The 17,469-nt window shown below is 47.4% G+C and overlaps 1 protein-coding gene across 1 annotated transcript in view; it reads left to right on the plus strand.

Moving 5' to 3' along the window:
- Positions 1-2,828: 2,828 nt before the first annotated feature.
- ASB15 (ankyrin repeat and SOCS box containing 15) overlaps positions 2,829-17,469 on the plus strand; it is an 81,097-nt gene continuing 66,456 nt past the window's right edge. The window contains exon 1 of the mRNA XM_066589890.1: positions 2,829-2,867. Coding sequence (XP_066445987.1) covers positions 2,852-2,867 — 16 coding nt within the window. The 5' untranslated portion in view covers positions 2,829-2,851. The remainder of the gene's footprint in view (positions 2,868-17,469) is intronic.

Raw genomic sequence — 17,469 nt, forward strand, 5'->3', positions numbered from 1 at the left:
TTGACTGGTGGGAAAATTGTAGTATGAAGACGAGTTGCAGCGCTCCTGGTAATGCCGAATAGGATATTTACAGATAGCCATATAGTTGCATACGTCTGTCCAAATGTGCAGCAGGACTGTTTCAATTGATCCCACTAAACGTAAAGCATTCAAGCAGAGTAAATATGGTCTTACAGGGTCTTTTCAGGTGCTGTAGAAAACGTGTCCCATGATTTTTCACATTATTACATAATGTGAAGTTGTCATTTAACCTAGAAATATAGACAGGAGCAGGGGGGTGGCTTTGATATCACAGTGTCCAGCTGAATGCCGAGTTTGGCAGCTGTGCCCAGAGTCATGGCTGAAGGGCTGGACAGTAAAACATTTACATCTTAGTTATTTATACACAATTATTTACTAAACATTTCAATGAGCAGTGACTAAATGTATATAATTGAATAGGAAATGTTTTCAGTGAATATCTGGTTATTAATGCGTTTATTTTTGCCCTCATTTGAAGAAGCTTGCAGGGGTTACTTGGATTAATTGTAATCTACTCCTAAAAATAGTGCAGTGCTTTTAATCTCCCACCCACGTGTCTAGGAGCTGTGAGGGTCTGTACTCTTGAAATCACTTTTTATTTTAAATAATCCTTTATTACTTTACCCCTTAGTGACCAAGCCTGTTTGCGCCTTAATGATCAGGCCAAATTTTGGAAATCTGACATGTGTGACTTTAACATAGAATAACTCCGTAAAGGTTTTGCATATTCAAGTGATTCTGACAGTGTTTTTTTTGCCACATATTGTACTTCATTTAGGTGGTAAAACTAGACCAATAGAATTTGTGAATACTTTTTAAAAGTACCAAAATTGGGAAAATTTTGGAAAAATTTTTTCTCCTTTTCAATTGTAATATCTCAAATATGTGCAAACATACTGTCCAATTTGTACAACGGGTATTCCTCCTCCTCTCATGCTTTTTTGGGAGGCATTTCTTGACCTCAGCAACAGGTATGGGGTGTAAAAAGTGGCAATTTGTGAGGCTTTGTAAGCTTGCTGAGGTGCAACGGTCTCAAACAGAAGGCGCTCAACAAGCTGCTCCTTGAACTGCAGGAAGGTGAGGATTCCCGGGGCTTCTTGTAAATGACATATTACAGGTAGCGGTCTGAATAATGCTGGGCTCACACGGCCGAATGTGGAATCCACTTGTGAAGCTCCGCAACGAATCCTAGCTGTGAGCTTGGCCATAGCCTTGCGTACAGCCGTGTAACATACTGCGCATAACTGTGTTCTCACACAGGAGGTCATGTGCAGTACACCTTTTTTGGTTTATATTACCTGCACCGTCGCTTAGCCGCAGCCCATACACAATGTAGTTGCGTATGGGCTGCAGATATATCCACGACTATAGAGTACAATGGGCTCTATATATCGGATATCCGCGGTAACATAGAAAATGCTGCGTTCTGTTTTCTGCGAGTGGATTACGTAATTCCCGACCCACTAATGTCAGCGGAATTGTGCAATCCAGTGCATTTGATTACCACGGATCAAATGCATGCAGAATCCACAATTTTTTATCTAGTCATTTGAGACTGGTCTAAGGTAGACCGCTACCTTTTTATCATGTGACCGGGGACTGTTAAACGAGGCCACGGGTCACTGCTCCAGGCTCTCAATGACCTTTCATAGCCGGGAGCAAGGAGATTTTAAATTTCCTGGGCTCCCCAACTCTTGCATATGTGTTCGGCATTTTGCCAGCGGGCGCATGTGCAGAAGCCGGGGAAGGTCCGTGGAGGAGTATTGCATTAGGGTTCGAATGCGGAGGCCTCCAGTAAGAAGTTTCATCTCCTCTCACTGAACACATTGGTGAGGGAACATGAAGCTTCAACTTTTTTTTTAACTTTTACGTGATCGCCATTATCCATTGTACTTTTGAATTGTACTATTTGGTGATCAATATGATTTTTTGATCACTTTTTATTCCCTTTTTTGTAAAATTAGCTACGTTCACCATTTTTTTAATATATTTTTTTCACAGCTATTACTGTGCATGTTAAATAATGTACTAACTCTTATATGTGGGTCATTAAGAATACAGTAATACTAAATTTGTGATATATTCTTTTTTTTACAAAGGGAAGAAAGGTAAAGTTTTAACTTTATTTTAACTTTTTAATGTTTTTTTAACCCCTTTTTTTACTATTTTTTTTATTTTTTTGGCCTCAGAAAGGGGCTTGAAATTCATTGCATTTAGCTTCTGGCGGAGCCTCATAGGCCACTGCATGTTGCAGACCCAGAGGCCATTTTCAAGCCCCCAGGTGCTATAGCAACCAATCAGAACCAACATGCAATCACATCATGAGGGGTGGATGAGTGACAGATTGTGCCATATGAAAGACTGACAACGGGAAGGGGCTCTATCGCATTGACCGTGGCATGTAGAGGGTTAAGCGACTGTGATTGGAGGTTTCTCTACTGCCAGCTTTTTTAGCTGGAGCCCACTGTTATCAGACAGCTGAACCCCCTCTTCTACCACTATGTTGGTATTCTGATGCCCTGCTGTCAAAAGGTGTATTCATCATATGAGGTACATTATTGGTGGCCATTAAAAGGCATAGGGGTTAATCTGAAAGTGGAAACAATGTTTTACTTTGTCTCTTTACCGACCCTCACATGTTCCAAAAAGTTTGCTGTAATTCGTATGTCGTTCTTTTCTCTGAGAGTTCATGTACTTGATTTGCTGCTTCTCTAGGTCATAGCTATATATAACGCAGCACTTCATTTTTAATTTTAGAAACATGTATGACCCGTGTTCTGCAGGCTTCTGCTCTTGTCACAAGTAAAGGCCTCTGTTTAGTCATGTTCTAATGAGGACTGGAAAAGGTGAGAAAAGTTTTATCTGTTGACTTAAAACATTTATCTTACAAAAGGAAATAAGCAAACTGTTAGCTATAGATGAATGACCAACTAATCCTGTTACAGGTGTATTTAAGGTGTTCTCTGGGACTAGCAAATAAAGCTTATGAAATCAACACAGCATATACTCACACTTTGTACTGTACTCTATATAGTGAATTTATCCCTCAGCGAATCATGATTTCCAATGTTATTGCCTGAGATCTACACTTAGGAATCAAATCCACACTTTGTGTATATTTCAGAGTGCATTGACTACTATTTTTTGGGCTGATGAGCACCTTTAAAGCTAAGATTTCACTTTCTAATATACAACAGATTTTGCAATGATGTGGCCAGTGATATACAAGAAATAACAGTACTGTTTTACATGTTTAAACATGTCTCACTTTCTTATACTTCATTGTACATAGTACCATGTCAGGAAGTTGTTGCTTCTCCAATTCATTGGATATCAGCTTTTCTGTAATAGAATCATAGAATGGTAGAGTTGGAAGGGACCTCCAGGGTCACTGGATCCAACCCCCCTGCACAGTGCAGGATCCAATAAATCATCCCAGAGAGATGTCTTCCAGCCTCTGTTTGAACACTTCCATTGAAGGAGAACTCACCACATCCCGTGGCAACCTGTTCCACTCATTGATCACCCTCACTGTCAGAAAGTTTTTCTAATATCTAATCTGTATCTTCTCCCTTTCAGTTTCATCCAATTGCTTCTAGTTTTCCTTGTGCAAATCAGAATAGGGCTAATCCCTCTGCACCGTGACAGCCCTTCAGATATTTGTAGACAGCTATTAAATCTCTTCTCTGCCTTCTTTTTCGCAAGCTAAACATTCCCAGATCTTTTTCCAGTTCCTCATAGGGCATGGTTTGCAGATCACTCACCATCCTGGTAACTTTTATCTGAACTTGTTCCAGTTTGTCTATGTTTTTTTCAAATTGGGATGCCCAGAACTGGACACAATATTCCAGATGAGGTCTGACTAAGGCAGAGAAGAGGAGATAATTACCTCACGTGATCTAGACTCTATGCTTCTCATAATAGATCCCAGAATTGTGTTTGCCTTTTTTTGCTGCTGCATCACACTGTTGACTCATGTTCAGTCTGTGATCTATTATTATACCCACCTTTTTCACATGTGCTGCTGCTTAGCTCAATTCCTCCCATTTGTTATGTGCTTTTTCCATTATTATTGACCAAATGTAGGACCTTGCATTTCTCCTTGTTATATACCATTCTGTTAGTCGCCGCCCACTGTTCAAGTTTGTCCAGATCTTTTTGAATTCTCTGTCTCTCTTCTCCAGTGTTAGCCATTGCTCCTAGCTTTGTGTCTTTCCCGGTATAGAAGTCAGGCTCACATGCCTGTAGTTTCATGGGCCCAGATTCTACCCTTTTTTAAAAATAGGGACAACATTTGCCCTTCTCCAATCTTCCTCCTTCCCCCCCTTTCCAAATTCAGCAGAAGGAATGAAGCTGTATTTAGAACTATTTAGATTGTCTTGTGGGGATGCTAGTGAGTCTGGCAGCTGAAAGTTTTCTAATTTATGCCTGAATGATGGACCATGACAGTAAGGGGCCCACCTCTGGTACCTGCGCAAAAACTTGTTGCAGATAGGGGAAAGAATTTATAATCTATTACCATAAGAATTGCATAAATGGTGGTTTACTGGTGGTTCATTAAAGGCCTAATACCCATAATACTGTTTGGGGTATATTTAATTACTGCTTGTATCACTGTAAATATATCTGCCCTAATAAGTTCACTGGGCAGGTCTCTGACACCATAGATCTACCCACATTGGAAATGTGATACCCTTTAAGTACATTTTTGTTCTTAATTTGATTCTATTTGCAATCCACACATCAGGTTTGTCTAGTACATAATTTATTTCATTTTATGTTTCAAAGAGTTTTATTGAAATTGAATTTAAAGTTGGCAACACTCTGCCTCACAGACCCCACGCAGGGGGAAAAGTTCAATACTGGAGAACAGAGTATCATGAATTAAGATTAATTAATTAGATCGTCAATTTTAATAGAACAGAGGGGGAGGTAAAGGTGAAGGGGGAAAGGAAGGTGTTGTGATAGGCTAGGTGGTGCTTGGAAGACGGGGGTAGGGGGAACGGGAAAAATAGAAAGGAAAGAAATAAAAGGGTAAAAACGTCAAGATTAGAGATGAGCGAACGTACTTGTCCGAGCTTGATGCTCGAGCGAATATTAGGGTGTTCGGGATGCTCGTTACTCGTAACGAGCACCACGCGATGTTCGGGTTACTTTCACTTTCCTCTCTGAGACGTTAGCGCGCTTTTCTGGCCAATTGAAAGACAGGGAAGGCATTACAACTCCCCCCCGTGATGTTCCAGCCCTATACCACCCCCCTGTTGTGAGTGGCTGGGGAGATCAGGTGTCACCCGAGTATAAAAGTCGGCCCCTCCCGCGGCTCGCCTCAGATGCGTTGTGACAGAGATCAGGGACAGTGGTATCGTGTTGGAGCTGCTGTAGGGAGAGTGTTAGGAGTTATATTAGGCTTCAAGAACCCCAACGGTCCTTCTTAGGGCCACATCTAACCGTGTGCAGTACTGTGGAGGCTGCCTTTTGCAGTGGTGCACTTTTTTTTTTTTTTCCAAATCGGCCGTGCAGAGCATTGCGCCCTGCAGTAATACTACAGGGACAGAAGTGGTGGTTAGGCAGGGAGAGTGTTAGGAGTTAGTGTAGGCTTCAAGAACCCCAACGGTCCTTCTTAGGGCCACAGCTAACCGTGTGCAGTACTGTGGAGGCTGCTGTTAGCAGTGTTGCACATTTTTTTTTCTTTTCCAAATCGGTCGTGCAGAGCATTGCGCCCTGCAGTAATACTCCAGGGACAGAATTGTGTAGGCAGGGCCAGAAGACATATTTTATTGATTGAATATAGTCAGTGGGCCTTTCCTTTAAAAAAAAAAGGGCAAAAATTCTATTTGGCCTGCAGGCTTGCGCCAATTTATTTCCTGGCTGGGAAATCACCGCTCTGCTGCAGTTAATAACAGTGCAACACTGCAGTTCTGTGACACACAGCAGGGCCACACAACACATTTATTAATTGATTGAATATAGTCAGTGGGCCTTTCCTTTAAAAAAAAAAGGGCAACAATTCTATTTGGCCTGCCTCTGACAGTCCTCAGCGTTCTGGGTACGTGTGTGCTGGGTGGAGAACGTAAAAAAAAATCATACGCAGCCAGCTAAGTTTAACAGCAGGCTTGCGCCAATTTATTTCCTGGCTGGGAAATCACCGCTCTGCTGCAGTTAATAACAGTGCAACACTGCAGTTCTGTGACACACACATCAGGGACAGAATTGTGTAGGCAGGGCCAGAAGACATATTATAGATTGAATATACGCAGTGGTCCTTTAGAAAAAAATATTTGGAAAAAATCTATTTGGCCTGCCTGTCACTCTGCTGAGTGTTCTGGGTCCGTGTCTGCTGCGGGTTGTAGTTCTCAAAATAAATACGCAGCCAGCTAAGTGTTACAGCAGGCTTGCGCCAATTTATTTCCTGGCTGGGAAATCACCCCTCTGCTGCAGTTAATAACAGTGCAACACTGCAGTTCTGTGACACACTGCAGGGCCACACAACACATTTATTAATTGATTGAATATAGTCAGTGGGCCTTTCCTTAAAAAAAAAAGGGCAAAAATTCTATTTGGCCTGCAGGCTTGCGCCAATTTATTTCCTGGCTGGGAAATCACCGCTCTGCTGCAGTTATAACAGTGCAAGACTGCAGTTCTGTGACACACAGCAGGGTCACACAACACATTTATTAATTGATTGAATATAGTCAGTGGGCCTTTCCTTTAAAAAAAAAGGGCAAAAATTTTATTTCGCCTGCAGGCTTGCGCCAATTTATTTCCTGGCTGGGAAATCACCGCTCTGCTGCAGTTAATAACAGTGCAACACTGCAGTTCTGTGACACACAGCAGGGCCACACAACACATTTATTAATTGATTGAATATAGTCAGTGGGCCTTTCCTTTAAAAAAAAAGGGCAAAAATTCTATTTGGCCTGCCTCTGACAGTCCTCAGCGTTCTGGGTACGTGTGTGCTGGGTGGAGAACGTAAAAAAAATCATACGCAGCCAGCTAAGTGTAACAACAGGCTTGCGCCAATTTATTTCCTGGCTGGGAAATCAAATCACTGGTAATACAGCATGCTGAGGGGTAGGGGTAGGCCTAGAGGACGTGGACGCGGCCGAAGACGCGTAGGCCCAAGTGAGGGTGTGGGCACAGGCCGAACTCCTGATCCAGGTGTATCGCAGCCGACTGCTGCGCGATTAGGAGAGAGGCACGTTTCTGGCGTCCCCACATTCATCGCACAATTAATGGGTCCACGCGGGAGACCTTTATAAGAAAATGAGCAGTGTGAGCAGGTCCTGTCGTGGATGGCAGAAAGTGCTTCGAGCTAAGCTATCATCCACCCACAGTTCTGCGCCGTCCACTGCTGCAAATCCGAATCCTCTGGCTGCTGCTCCTCTTTCCTCCCAGCCTCCTCACTCCACTACAATGACACATGCTCAGGAGCGGGAAGACTCCCAGGAACTGTTCTCGGGCCCCTGCTCAGATTGGGCAGCAGTGGTTCCTCTCCCACCAGAGGAGTTTATCGTCACTGATGCCCAACCATTGGAAAGTTCCCGGGGTCCGGGGGATGAGGCTGGGGACTTCCGGCAACTGTCTCAAGACATTTCAGTGGGTGAGGAGGACGATGACGATGAGACACAGTTGTCTATCGGTGAGGTAGTAGTAAGGGCAGTAAGTCCGAGGGAGGAGCGCACAGAGGATTCTGAGGAAGAGCAGCAGGACGATGAGGTGACTGACCCCACCTGGTTTGCAACGCCTACTCAGGACAGGTCTTCAGAGGGGGAGGCAAGGGCAGCAGCAGGGCAGGTTGCAAGAGGCAGTGCGGTGTCCAGGGGTAGAGGCAGGGCCAGACCGAATAATCCACCAACTGTTTCCCAAAGCGCACCCTCGCGCCATGCCACCCTGCAGAGGCCAAGGTGCTCTAAGGTCTGGCAGTTTTTCACAGAGACGCCTGACGACCGACGAACAGTGGTGTGCAACCTTTGTCGCGCCAAGATCAGCTGGGGAGCCACCACCAACAGCCTCACCACCACCAGCATGCGCAGACATATGATGGCCAAGCACCCCACAAGGTGGGACGAAGGCCGTTCACCGCCTCCGGTTTGCACCGCTGCCTCTCCCCCTGTGCCCCAACCTGCCACTGAGATCCAACCCCCCTTTCAGGACACAGGCACTACCGTCTCCTGGCCTGCACCCACATCCTCACCTCCGCTGTCCTCGGCCCTATCCACCAATGTCTCGCACCGCACCTTCCAGCCGTCGCTAGCGCAAGTGTTTGAGCGCAAGCGCAAGTACGCCGCCACGCACCCGCACGCTCAAGCGTTAACCGTCCACATAGCCAAATTTATCAGCCTTGAGATGCTGCCGTATAGGGTTGTGGAAACGGAGTCCTTCAAAAGTATGATAGCGGCGGCGGCCCCGCGCTACTCGGTTCCCAGTCGCCACTACTTTTCCCGATGTGCCATCCCAGCCCTGCACGACCACGTCTCCCGCAACATTGTACGCGCCCTCACCAACGCGGTTACTGCCAAGGTCCACTTAACAACGGACACGTGGACAAGCACAGGCGGGCAGGGCCACTACATCTCCCTGACGGCACATTGGGTGAATTTAGTGGAGGCTGGGACAGAGTCAGAGCCTGGGACCGCTCACGTCCTACCCACCCCCAGAATTGCGGGCCCCAGCTCGGTGGTGGTATCTTCGGCGGTGTATGCTTTCTCCACTAAATCACCCTCCTCCTCCTCCTCCGCAACCTCTGTCTCGCAATCTAGATGTGTCAGCAGCAGCAGGACGTCGCCAGCAGTCGCTGTCGCGCGGCGTGGCAGCACAGCGGTGGGCAAGCGTCAGCAGGCCGTGCTGAAACTACTCAGCTTAGGAGATAAGAGGCACACGGCCCACGAACTGCTGCGGGGTCTAACAGAGCAGACCGACCGGTGGCTTGCGCCGCTGAGCCTCCAACCGGGCATGGTCGTGTGTGACAACGGGCATAACCTGGTGGCGGCTCTGCAGCTCGGCAGCCTCACGCACGTGCCATGCCTGGCCCACGTCTTTAATTTGGTGGTTCAGCGCTTTCTGAAAAGCTACCCACGCTTGTCAGACCTGCTCGTAAAGGTGCGCCGGCTCTGCGCACATTTCCGCAAGTCCCACACGGACGCTGCCACCCTGCGCACCCTACAACATCGCTTTAATCTGCCAGTGCACCGACTGCTGTGCGACGTGCCCACACGGTGGAACTCTACGCTCCACATGTTGGCCAGGCTCTATGAGAAGCGTAGAGCTATAGTGGAATACCAACTCCAACATGGGCGGCGCAGTGGGAGTCAGCCTCCTCAATTCTTTTCAGAAGAGTGGGCCTGGTTGGCAGACATCTGCCAGGTCCTTGGAAAGTTTGAGGAGTCTACCCAGGTGGTGAGCGGCGATGCTGCAATCATTAGCGTCACCATTCCTCTGCTATGCCTCTTGAGAAGTTCCCTGCAAAGCATAAAGGCAGATGCTTTGCGCTCGGAAATGGAGGCGGGGGAAGACAGTATGTCGCTGGATAGTCAGAGCACCCTCCTGTCTATATCTCAGCGCGTTGAGGAGGAGGAGGAGCATGAGGAGGATGAGGAGGAGGGGGAAGAGACAGCTTGGCCCACTGCTGACGGTACCCATGCTGCTTGCCTGTCATCCTTTCAGCGTGTATGGCCTGAGGAGGAGGAGGAGGAGGATCCTGGAAGTGTTGCGTACAGGTACCCTGGCACACATGGCTGACTTCATGTTAGGATGCCTTTCTCGTGACCCTCGCGTTGCACGCATTCTGGCCACTACGGATTACTGGGTGTACACACTGCTCGACCCACGGTATAAGGAGAACCTTTCCACTCTCATTCCCGAAGAGGAAAGGGGTTCGAGAGTGTTGCTATACCACAGGACCCTGGCAGACAAGCTGATGGTAAAATTCCCATCCGACAGCGCTAGTGGCAGAAGGCGCAGTTCCGAGGGCCAGGTAGCAGGGGAGGTGCGGAGATCGAGCAGCATGTACAGCACAGGCAGTGCAACACTCTTTAAGGCCCTGGACAGCTTTATGGCTCCCCACCAAGACTGTGTCCCCGCTCCCCAGTCAAGGCTGAGTCGGTGGGAGCACTGTAAAAGGATAGTGAGGGAATACGTAGCCGATCGCACGACCGTCCTCCGTGACGCCTCTGCCACCTACAACTACTGGGTGTCGAACCTGGACACGTGGCCTGAACTCGCGCTGTATGCCCTGGAGGTGCTTGCTTGTCCTGCGGCTAGCGTCTTGTCAGAGAGGGTGTTTAGTGTGGCTGGGGGAATCATCACAGATAAGCGTACACGCCTGTCAACCGACAGTGCCGACAGGCTTACACTCATCAAGATGAACAAAGCCTGGATTTCCCCAGACTTCTCTTCTTCACCAGCGGACAGCAGCGATACCTAAGCAATACGTAGGCTGCACCCACGGATGGAAGCATCGTTCTCTATCACCATCCAAAACGGGGACATTTCTGCTTCATCAATCTGTGTATAATATTCCTCCTCCTCCTCCTGCTCCTCCTCCTGAAACCTCACGTAATCACGCCGAACGGGCAATTTTTCTTAGGGCCACAAGGCTCACTCATATAATTTTTCTAAACAATTTTTATACGTTTCAATGCTCTTAAAAGCGTTGAAACTTTAACTTGAACCAATTTTTCGTTAAACTGGGCTGCCTCCAGGCCTAGTTACCACTTAAGCCACAATAACCAAAGCGATTAATGGGTTTCACCTGCCATCTTGGTTGGGCATGGCCAATTTTTTCTGAGGTACATTAGTACTGTTGGTACACCAATTTTTTTGGGCCCTCACCTACAGTGTAATCATAGTAATTTCTATGTTCTTCGCCTGCACTCATGGTACAGAAAGGTGTGTGGGGTTGGCCTACACTTTAGCTACATAAATGTAACTGGGGCCTTGTCTATACTGCAGCTACTGAAATATGAAAGAGACTGTTATCTCCCTAAACTGCTGCAATGGAAATGTTACTGGGGCCTGTCTTGCCTGAGTGCTACTATTACTGAAATGGAACTAAGACTGCGCTCCCCCTATATTGCTGCTAGTGATATGTTAGTGGGGCCTGCCCCTAATGCTACCGCTGAAATGTTAATAATTCTGGGCTCTGCCTATACCGCTGCTAATGGTATGTCACTGGGGTGTGGAAACAGAGGCTTCACAAAGACATGATGGTGGCGAGGCCATTTCCCACCAACGCTGTTACTGTTAAGGTGCATATAACCACGAACACGTGAAGAGGACACATAGTGCCTCCAAAACATCCCCCTCCTCCTCCAACAATGAAAACATTCTTGGCAAATACCTTTGCATTGGTTCGTCTGGTGGCAGTCCAAGAATTTCACCTTTAACGACACAACAAGAGAGCACCACCACCATCCCCCCGCCACGGCCCACTTAATCCTGGCCACATTCCGAAAACCAACTACATAAAACCGCGCTACCAGGTCCGCAGTCACCACCACATTACCACCAACGAGGTTACTGTTAAGGTACATATTACCAGTCTGACTGGGGCATGCAGTGTGGGCCAAAGCCCACCTGTATTGTATCTGACGTTAGCTCTGCTGAGTAGGGCACTGCAATGGGATATATTTATGTACCGCCGTGGGTTCCAGGGAGCCACCCATGCTGTGGGTCCACACGGAGTTGTAACTGCATCTGTCCACTTGTAAAGAACCCCAGTCTGACTGGGGCATGCAGTGTGGGCCGAAGCCCACCTGCATTAACCACGACATTACCTCAGCTGTGATGGGCAATGCAATTGGACTTATTTATGTACCGCCGGTGGCTTCCTGGCACCCACCCATGCTGTGGGTCCACAGGGAGTTGTTACTACATCTGTCCACTTGTAAAGAACCCCAGTCTGACTGGGGCATGCAGTATGGGCCGAAGCCCACCTGCATTAACCACGACATTACCTCAGCTGTGATGGGCAATGCAATGGGATTTATTTATGTACCGCCGGTGGCTTCCTGGCACCCACCCATGCTGTGGGTCCACAGGGAGTTGTTACTACATCTGTCCACTTGTAAAGAACCCCAGTCTGACTGGGGCATGCAGTTTGGGCCGAAGCCCACCTGCATTAACCACGACATTACCTCAGCTGTGATGGGCAATGCAATGGGATTTATTTATGTACCACCGGTGGGTTCCAGGGAGCCACCCATGCTGTAGGTGCACACGGAGTTGAACCTACATCTGTCCACTTGTAAAGAACCCCAGTCTGACTGGGGCATTCAGTGTGGGCCGAAGCCCACCTGTATTGTATCTGACGTTAGCTCTGCTGAGTAGGGCACTGCAATGGGATATATTTATGTACCGCCGGTGGCTTCCTGGCACCCACCCATGCTGTGGGTCCACAGGGAGTTGTTACTACATCTGTCCACTTGTAAAGAACCCCAGTCTCACTGGGGCATGCAGTGTGGGCCGAAGCCCACCTGTATTGTATCTGACGTTAGCTCTGCTGAGTAGGGCACTGCAATGGGATATATTTATGTACCGCCGGTGGCTTCCTGGCACCCACCCATGCTGTGGGTCCACAGGGAGTTGTTACTACATCTGTCCACTTGTAAAGAACCCCAGTCTGACTGGGGCATGCAGTGTGGGCCGAAGCCCACCTGCATTAACCACGACATTACCTCAGCTGTGATGGGCAATGCAATGGGATATTTTTATGTACCGCCAGTGGGTTCCAGGGAGCCACCCATGCTGTGGGTGCACACGGAATTCCCATTGCGGAGTTGGACCTGGCTGTGACTATTTATAAAAAACCGCGGTCTGACTGGGGCATGCAGACACCTTGACAGAATGAATAGTGTGTGGCACATAGGTTCCCCATTGCTATGCCCACGTGTGCAGCTCCAGATGGAGGTGGCACAGGATTGGATTTCTCATTGCTTCTGTACAGCATTGTGGACTATCGCCCCGCCCCTTTTATGGGGGGGTCGCTGCCTAGCCATGCCAACCCTCTGCAGTGTTTGCCTGCTTTTCCTCTGGCAGACACACTTATAAATAGACATGAGGGTGGCGTGGCATGAGGGCAGCTGAAGGCTGGGCAGGGACAATTTGGTGTACGCTGTGGACACTGTCGTGCGGGGGGGGGGGGGGCAGCATGTAACCCAGGAGAAGTGGCAGCGGAGTGTCATGCAGGCAGTGATTGTGCTTTGTTGGAGGTAGTGTGGTGCTTAGCTAAGTTATGCCATGCTAATGAGGGCTTTTCAGAAGTAAAAGTTGTTGGGAGGGGGGGGCCTCACTCTTGCCGGTATTGTGGCTTAATAGTGGGACCTGTGAACTTGAGATGCAGCCCAACATGTAGCCCCTCGCCTGCCCTATCCGTTGCTGTGTCGTTCCCATCACTTTCTTGAATTGCCCAGATTTTCACACATGAAAACCTTAGCGAGCATCGGCGAAATACAAAAATGCTCGGGTCGCCCATTGACTTCAATGGGGTTCGTTACTCGAAACGAACCCTCGAGCATCGCGAAAAGTTCGTCTCGAGTAACGAGCACCCGAGCATTTTGGTGCTCGCTCATCTCTAGTCAAGATCATTAACAATGAACAAATTTATCTCATTTTAGCATCATATTTCAATAGTATTCAAATAAGTAGAACACAATATTTTGTTTGGTCCATGTACTTGCGTTCTGCATATCACACACTTTTTATTTTACTGGACTCGTCTGTATCAAAGACGGGCAAACCCATTGCATGCTATTCTTCCCTCCCTTTCCTTACATCATCTAGCTCCACCCCTTAGAGTCTGGTTATCTGTTAGAGCCAATCTTTCAAATGTGATTATCTAATTCTTGAATCAACACTACTTGGATCTAATATGTCAGGTTCATCAGGTAGTGCAAGACACATATAACAGATACATGGGTACTTCAATCTTACACATCTTCAATTCACATATTTTGAACAATTTCAAATTACTGTACATAAATATCCTTATAATTCAACTTCCTTGTAACCTTCAGCATACACTTACTGTGACACTTCACTGCACTATTTTGTTCTTTTTTTCACAATCTGATATCTAGCCTTCATATAAAGCCACCTATATAATGTTCACTTTCTAAAATCACGTATATAACGTGCTACAATCCTTCTGATCTATTGTGTAAATTTCTTTTAAGCTGACAGACCCTCCCTTATCTTTGAGGAGAAGTAAGAAGAAGGAAATAAGAAATCATTAATTACTAGAGATGAGCGAACACGGTCGGCTCCGCCCCTTTTTCGCCCGAACACCGAACTTTGCGAACACTTCAGTGTTCGGGCGAAAAAGTTCGGGGGCCGCCGTGGCAGCGCGGGGGGGTGCGGCGGGGAGCGGGGGGGAGAGGGAGAGAGAGAGGGCTCCCCCCTGTTCCCCGCTACTGCCGCCCGCGCCGCCGCGCATCTCCCCGCCCCCCGGCGGCACCCGGACACTTACGCGCGAACACTGCAGTGTTCGCCAAAGCCGGTGTCCGGGTGCGGATGTGTCCGTAACGGACACGTTCGCTCATCCCTATTAATTACTTCTAGTCAAGACTCTATGAAAGCTCCCCCATCCTTAGAAATTGTAAATTCACACTACACAGACAGCAAAAAAATTTATTCATTCATATTCAAAAACTGGAATCAGCCAAACGGCAGATAGTAAACAAGACACACAGGTAAGAAAGGTCTTACTCACCGCGGTTTAATGTGTTTATCCACTATCGGTCATTTGATGCTGGCAGCAACATAATACATGCCTGATTTTCACTTGTACAGCTGTCAAAACATCCTCTGGAAGTCATTCCAGCTCTTTTCAACACACTGACACCCTTTCACTGCATTCTTGCCTTCCTTTGATCTTAAACTACCTTTATCAACGACTCATTCTTCCAATCAAAGAAAACCACACATTATGTCTTTTCTTTTTTTCCTCCCCTCAACCAGCTGCTTTTTGCAGTCTTCTGGGCACTGCCCTTGCTGCCAATTCTTTGTAAGTTCCCCCATTGTAACTAACCATAGACTTATCCCACAACCTTTTTTTTGTTAATATGTAAATCTTTATTCAAGGGTTTTTCCATAACAATAACATTAAAGGGGTTGTCCCGCGCCAAAACGGTTTTTTTTTTTTTTCAACCCCCCCCCCCCCGTTCGGCGTGAGACAACCCCGATGCCGGGACTTTAAAAAAAAACAGCACAGCGCTTACCTGAATCCCCGCGCTCCGGTGACTTCTATACTTACCGGTGAAGATGGCCGCCGGGATTTTCTTCCTCCGTGGACCGCAGCTCTTCTGTGCGGTCCATTGCCGATTCCAGCCTCCTGATTGGCTGGAATCGGCACGTGACAGGGCGGAGCTACACGGAGCCGGTATCCTGCACGAGAGGCTCCATTGAAGAAAGCAGAAGACCCGGACTGCGCAAGCGCGGCTAATTTGGCCATCGGAGGCCGAAAATTAGTCGGCACCATGGAGACGAGGACGCCAGCAACGGAGCAGGTAAGTATAAAACTTTTGATAACTTCTGTATGGCTCATAATTAATGCACAATGTACATTACAAAGTGCATTAATATGGCCATACAGAAAAGTATAGACCCACTTGCTGCCGCGGGACAACCCCTTTAACATTAAATGGACCCAGGTCAGTTGCGGGTCATGAATAGTACACTTCAAGACAAATAGACATATCAAAATATAATTACGTTACTTTACTTATTTTAGGCAACTAACCGCAAGGGTTCCTGAGTCTCTCAAAATTAAGCTAGCCTAAAATGCGGCTACACTTTACAAGTTCAGGACATAACATGGGTTAGAAGGGTAGGGTCAGAGGGGGGGGGCAAGGGTCTGGGGGGGGGGAATGGTGGTGGCCCCTTATTGTTTACCTCTCAGAGAAGATTCCTCACAGACACCGATCCCATCATCCGTGCGACGTCGGGGTCGACCTCCCCCGCCTGTTTTTGATGTGAGTTTCACATGGGCCATTCTCTCTCAGGTCTTCCCTCAACGTCCGGGGTGCTCCTCCTCAGTGAGCTAGGTTGGGAAGCCCTCAACTGGGATAAAAGCGCTCACTACAGAATGAGGGTAGGGGTGACTCCTCCCGGGATACCCGGGGGAGGGAATCCCCTCCTCTTTTGGTGAGTTAGTTCCTAGATCTAGATCATGCGCTTCCACAACTCCCAATCCTTTATGAATTTCTCGTGGGTATTCCTTTTCCAGCTGGTGAGTTCCTCCAAATTGTAAATCTGGTCGACCTTATCTTTCCATTGGGCTGCAGTAGGGGGTAGTTTTTGTAACCATAGTGCCGGAATGAGTGCTTTTGCTGCGTCTATGAAAAGGGCAATCAATTTGTCTTTCAGAGGGTGGAAGTGGGGAGCGGGTTTCCACAGAAAAAGTATCTCCGGTGACAGCGCGAAGTTTGGTTTAATGCTTTTTATGGAGTTCTCAATCTCTCTCCAAAACGGGGTGATGATCGGGCAGTCCCACCAGATGTGCCGATACGAACCGACTTCGGCTTTGCATCACCAACATCTATCATGTGTGGCTAGCTGATGTGAGAACAGCCACTGAGGGGTTCTATACCATCTGACGAGGGCTTTATAGTGGCATTCTTGTAGTAGCACGCACGGTGACAGGCCGAAGGCCATTTTCAGGATAAGTTTTGTGTCCTCTATGGATATGGTGATATTTAACTCTCTTTCCCACGAGGTAACGCAGGTTTATAGTCTGAGGGAGGCTAATGAATTTTCTCTGAATGTTGGCTACTTGTTTGTGTTTGGAAGCACCCTCAGAAAAGAATTTTTCGAAGGGTGTGGAGGGTCTGGTGGATCTAAATTTCTTGGAAAACTCTTCAATTGTTTTGGATATATGTGCTTTATGTAAGAAGGATATTTGAAGGTCCGCGGTCAAGATTTGGCCTGTCTCCTTCGGTCCCTGACTGTTCAGAGTCTGTACGTCTCCTATCTTAGTGTCTGCGAGTCTGTGCCATGCGCTCCTAATACTCGGGTCTGTTGTGATTCCCAATAGGTTGCATATGGTGCTCAGTGGAGCTATCGGGGAGGGGTCGGGAGCTAAGCTGGACCTCAGCGTGTCCCTTATCCCACAATCTTTGACACAGGTTCAAGTCCTGTCTGGTCGCAATTTGTAAAAGTCTATATATTTATTTATTTAGTGCCGACACATTTCTCAATACTACTCTCTTGGCAGTATTACACACTGTACCCTTAACAGTGTACTTATTCAAGGAAATGAGCAGTTGGGTGCCATTTTTCTCAGACTGGCAATAAGTCTTAAAGTTCCCAGATCACCAAAACCACAACCAGCAATGCTAGAGTTATCAGCAGTGCAATCTGAAGTTCCAATCTCATATTTTAACAGTCAGAACAATATCCATCATTTATGGGGAATACTATTTCTCCTGGGCAATAAACAACCATTAAAGGACT

The sequence above is a fragment of the Eleutherodactylus coqui genome, chromosome 2 (genome assembly GCF_035609145.1).
Source record: "Eleutherodactylus coqui strain aEleCoq1 chromosome 2, aEleCoq1.hap1, whole genome shotgun sequence".
NCBI lineage: Eukaryota > Metazoa > Chordata > Amphibia > Anura > Eleutherodactylidae > Eleutherodactylus > Eleutherodactylus coqui.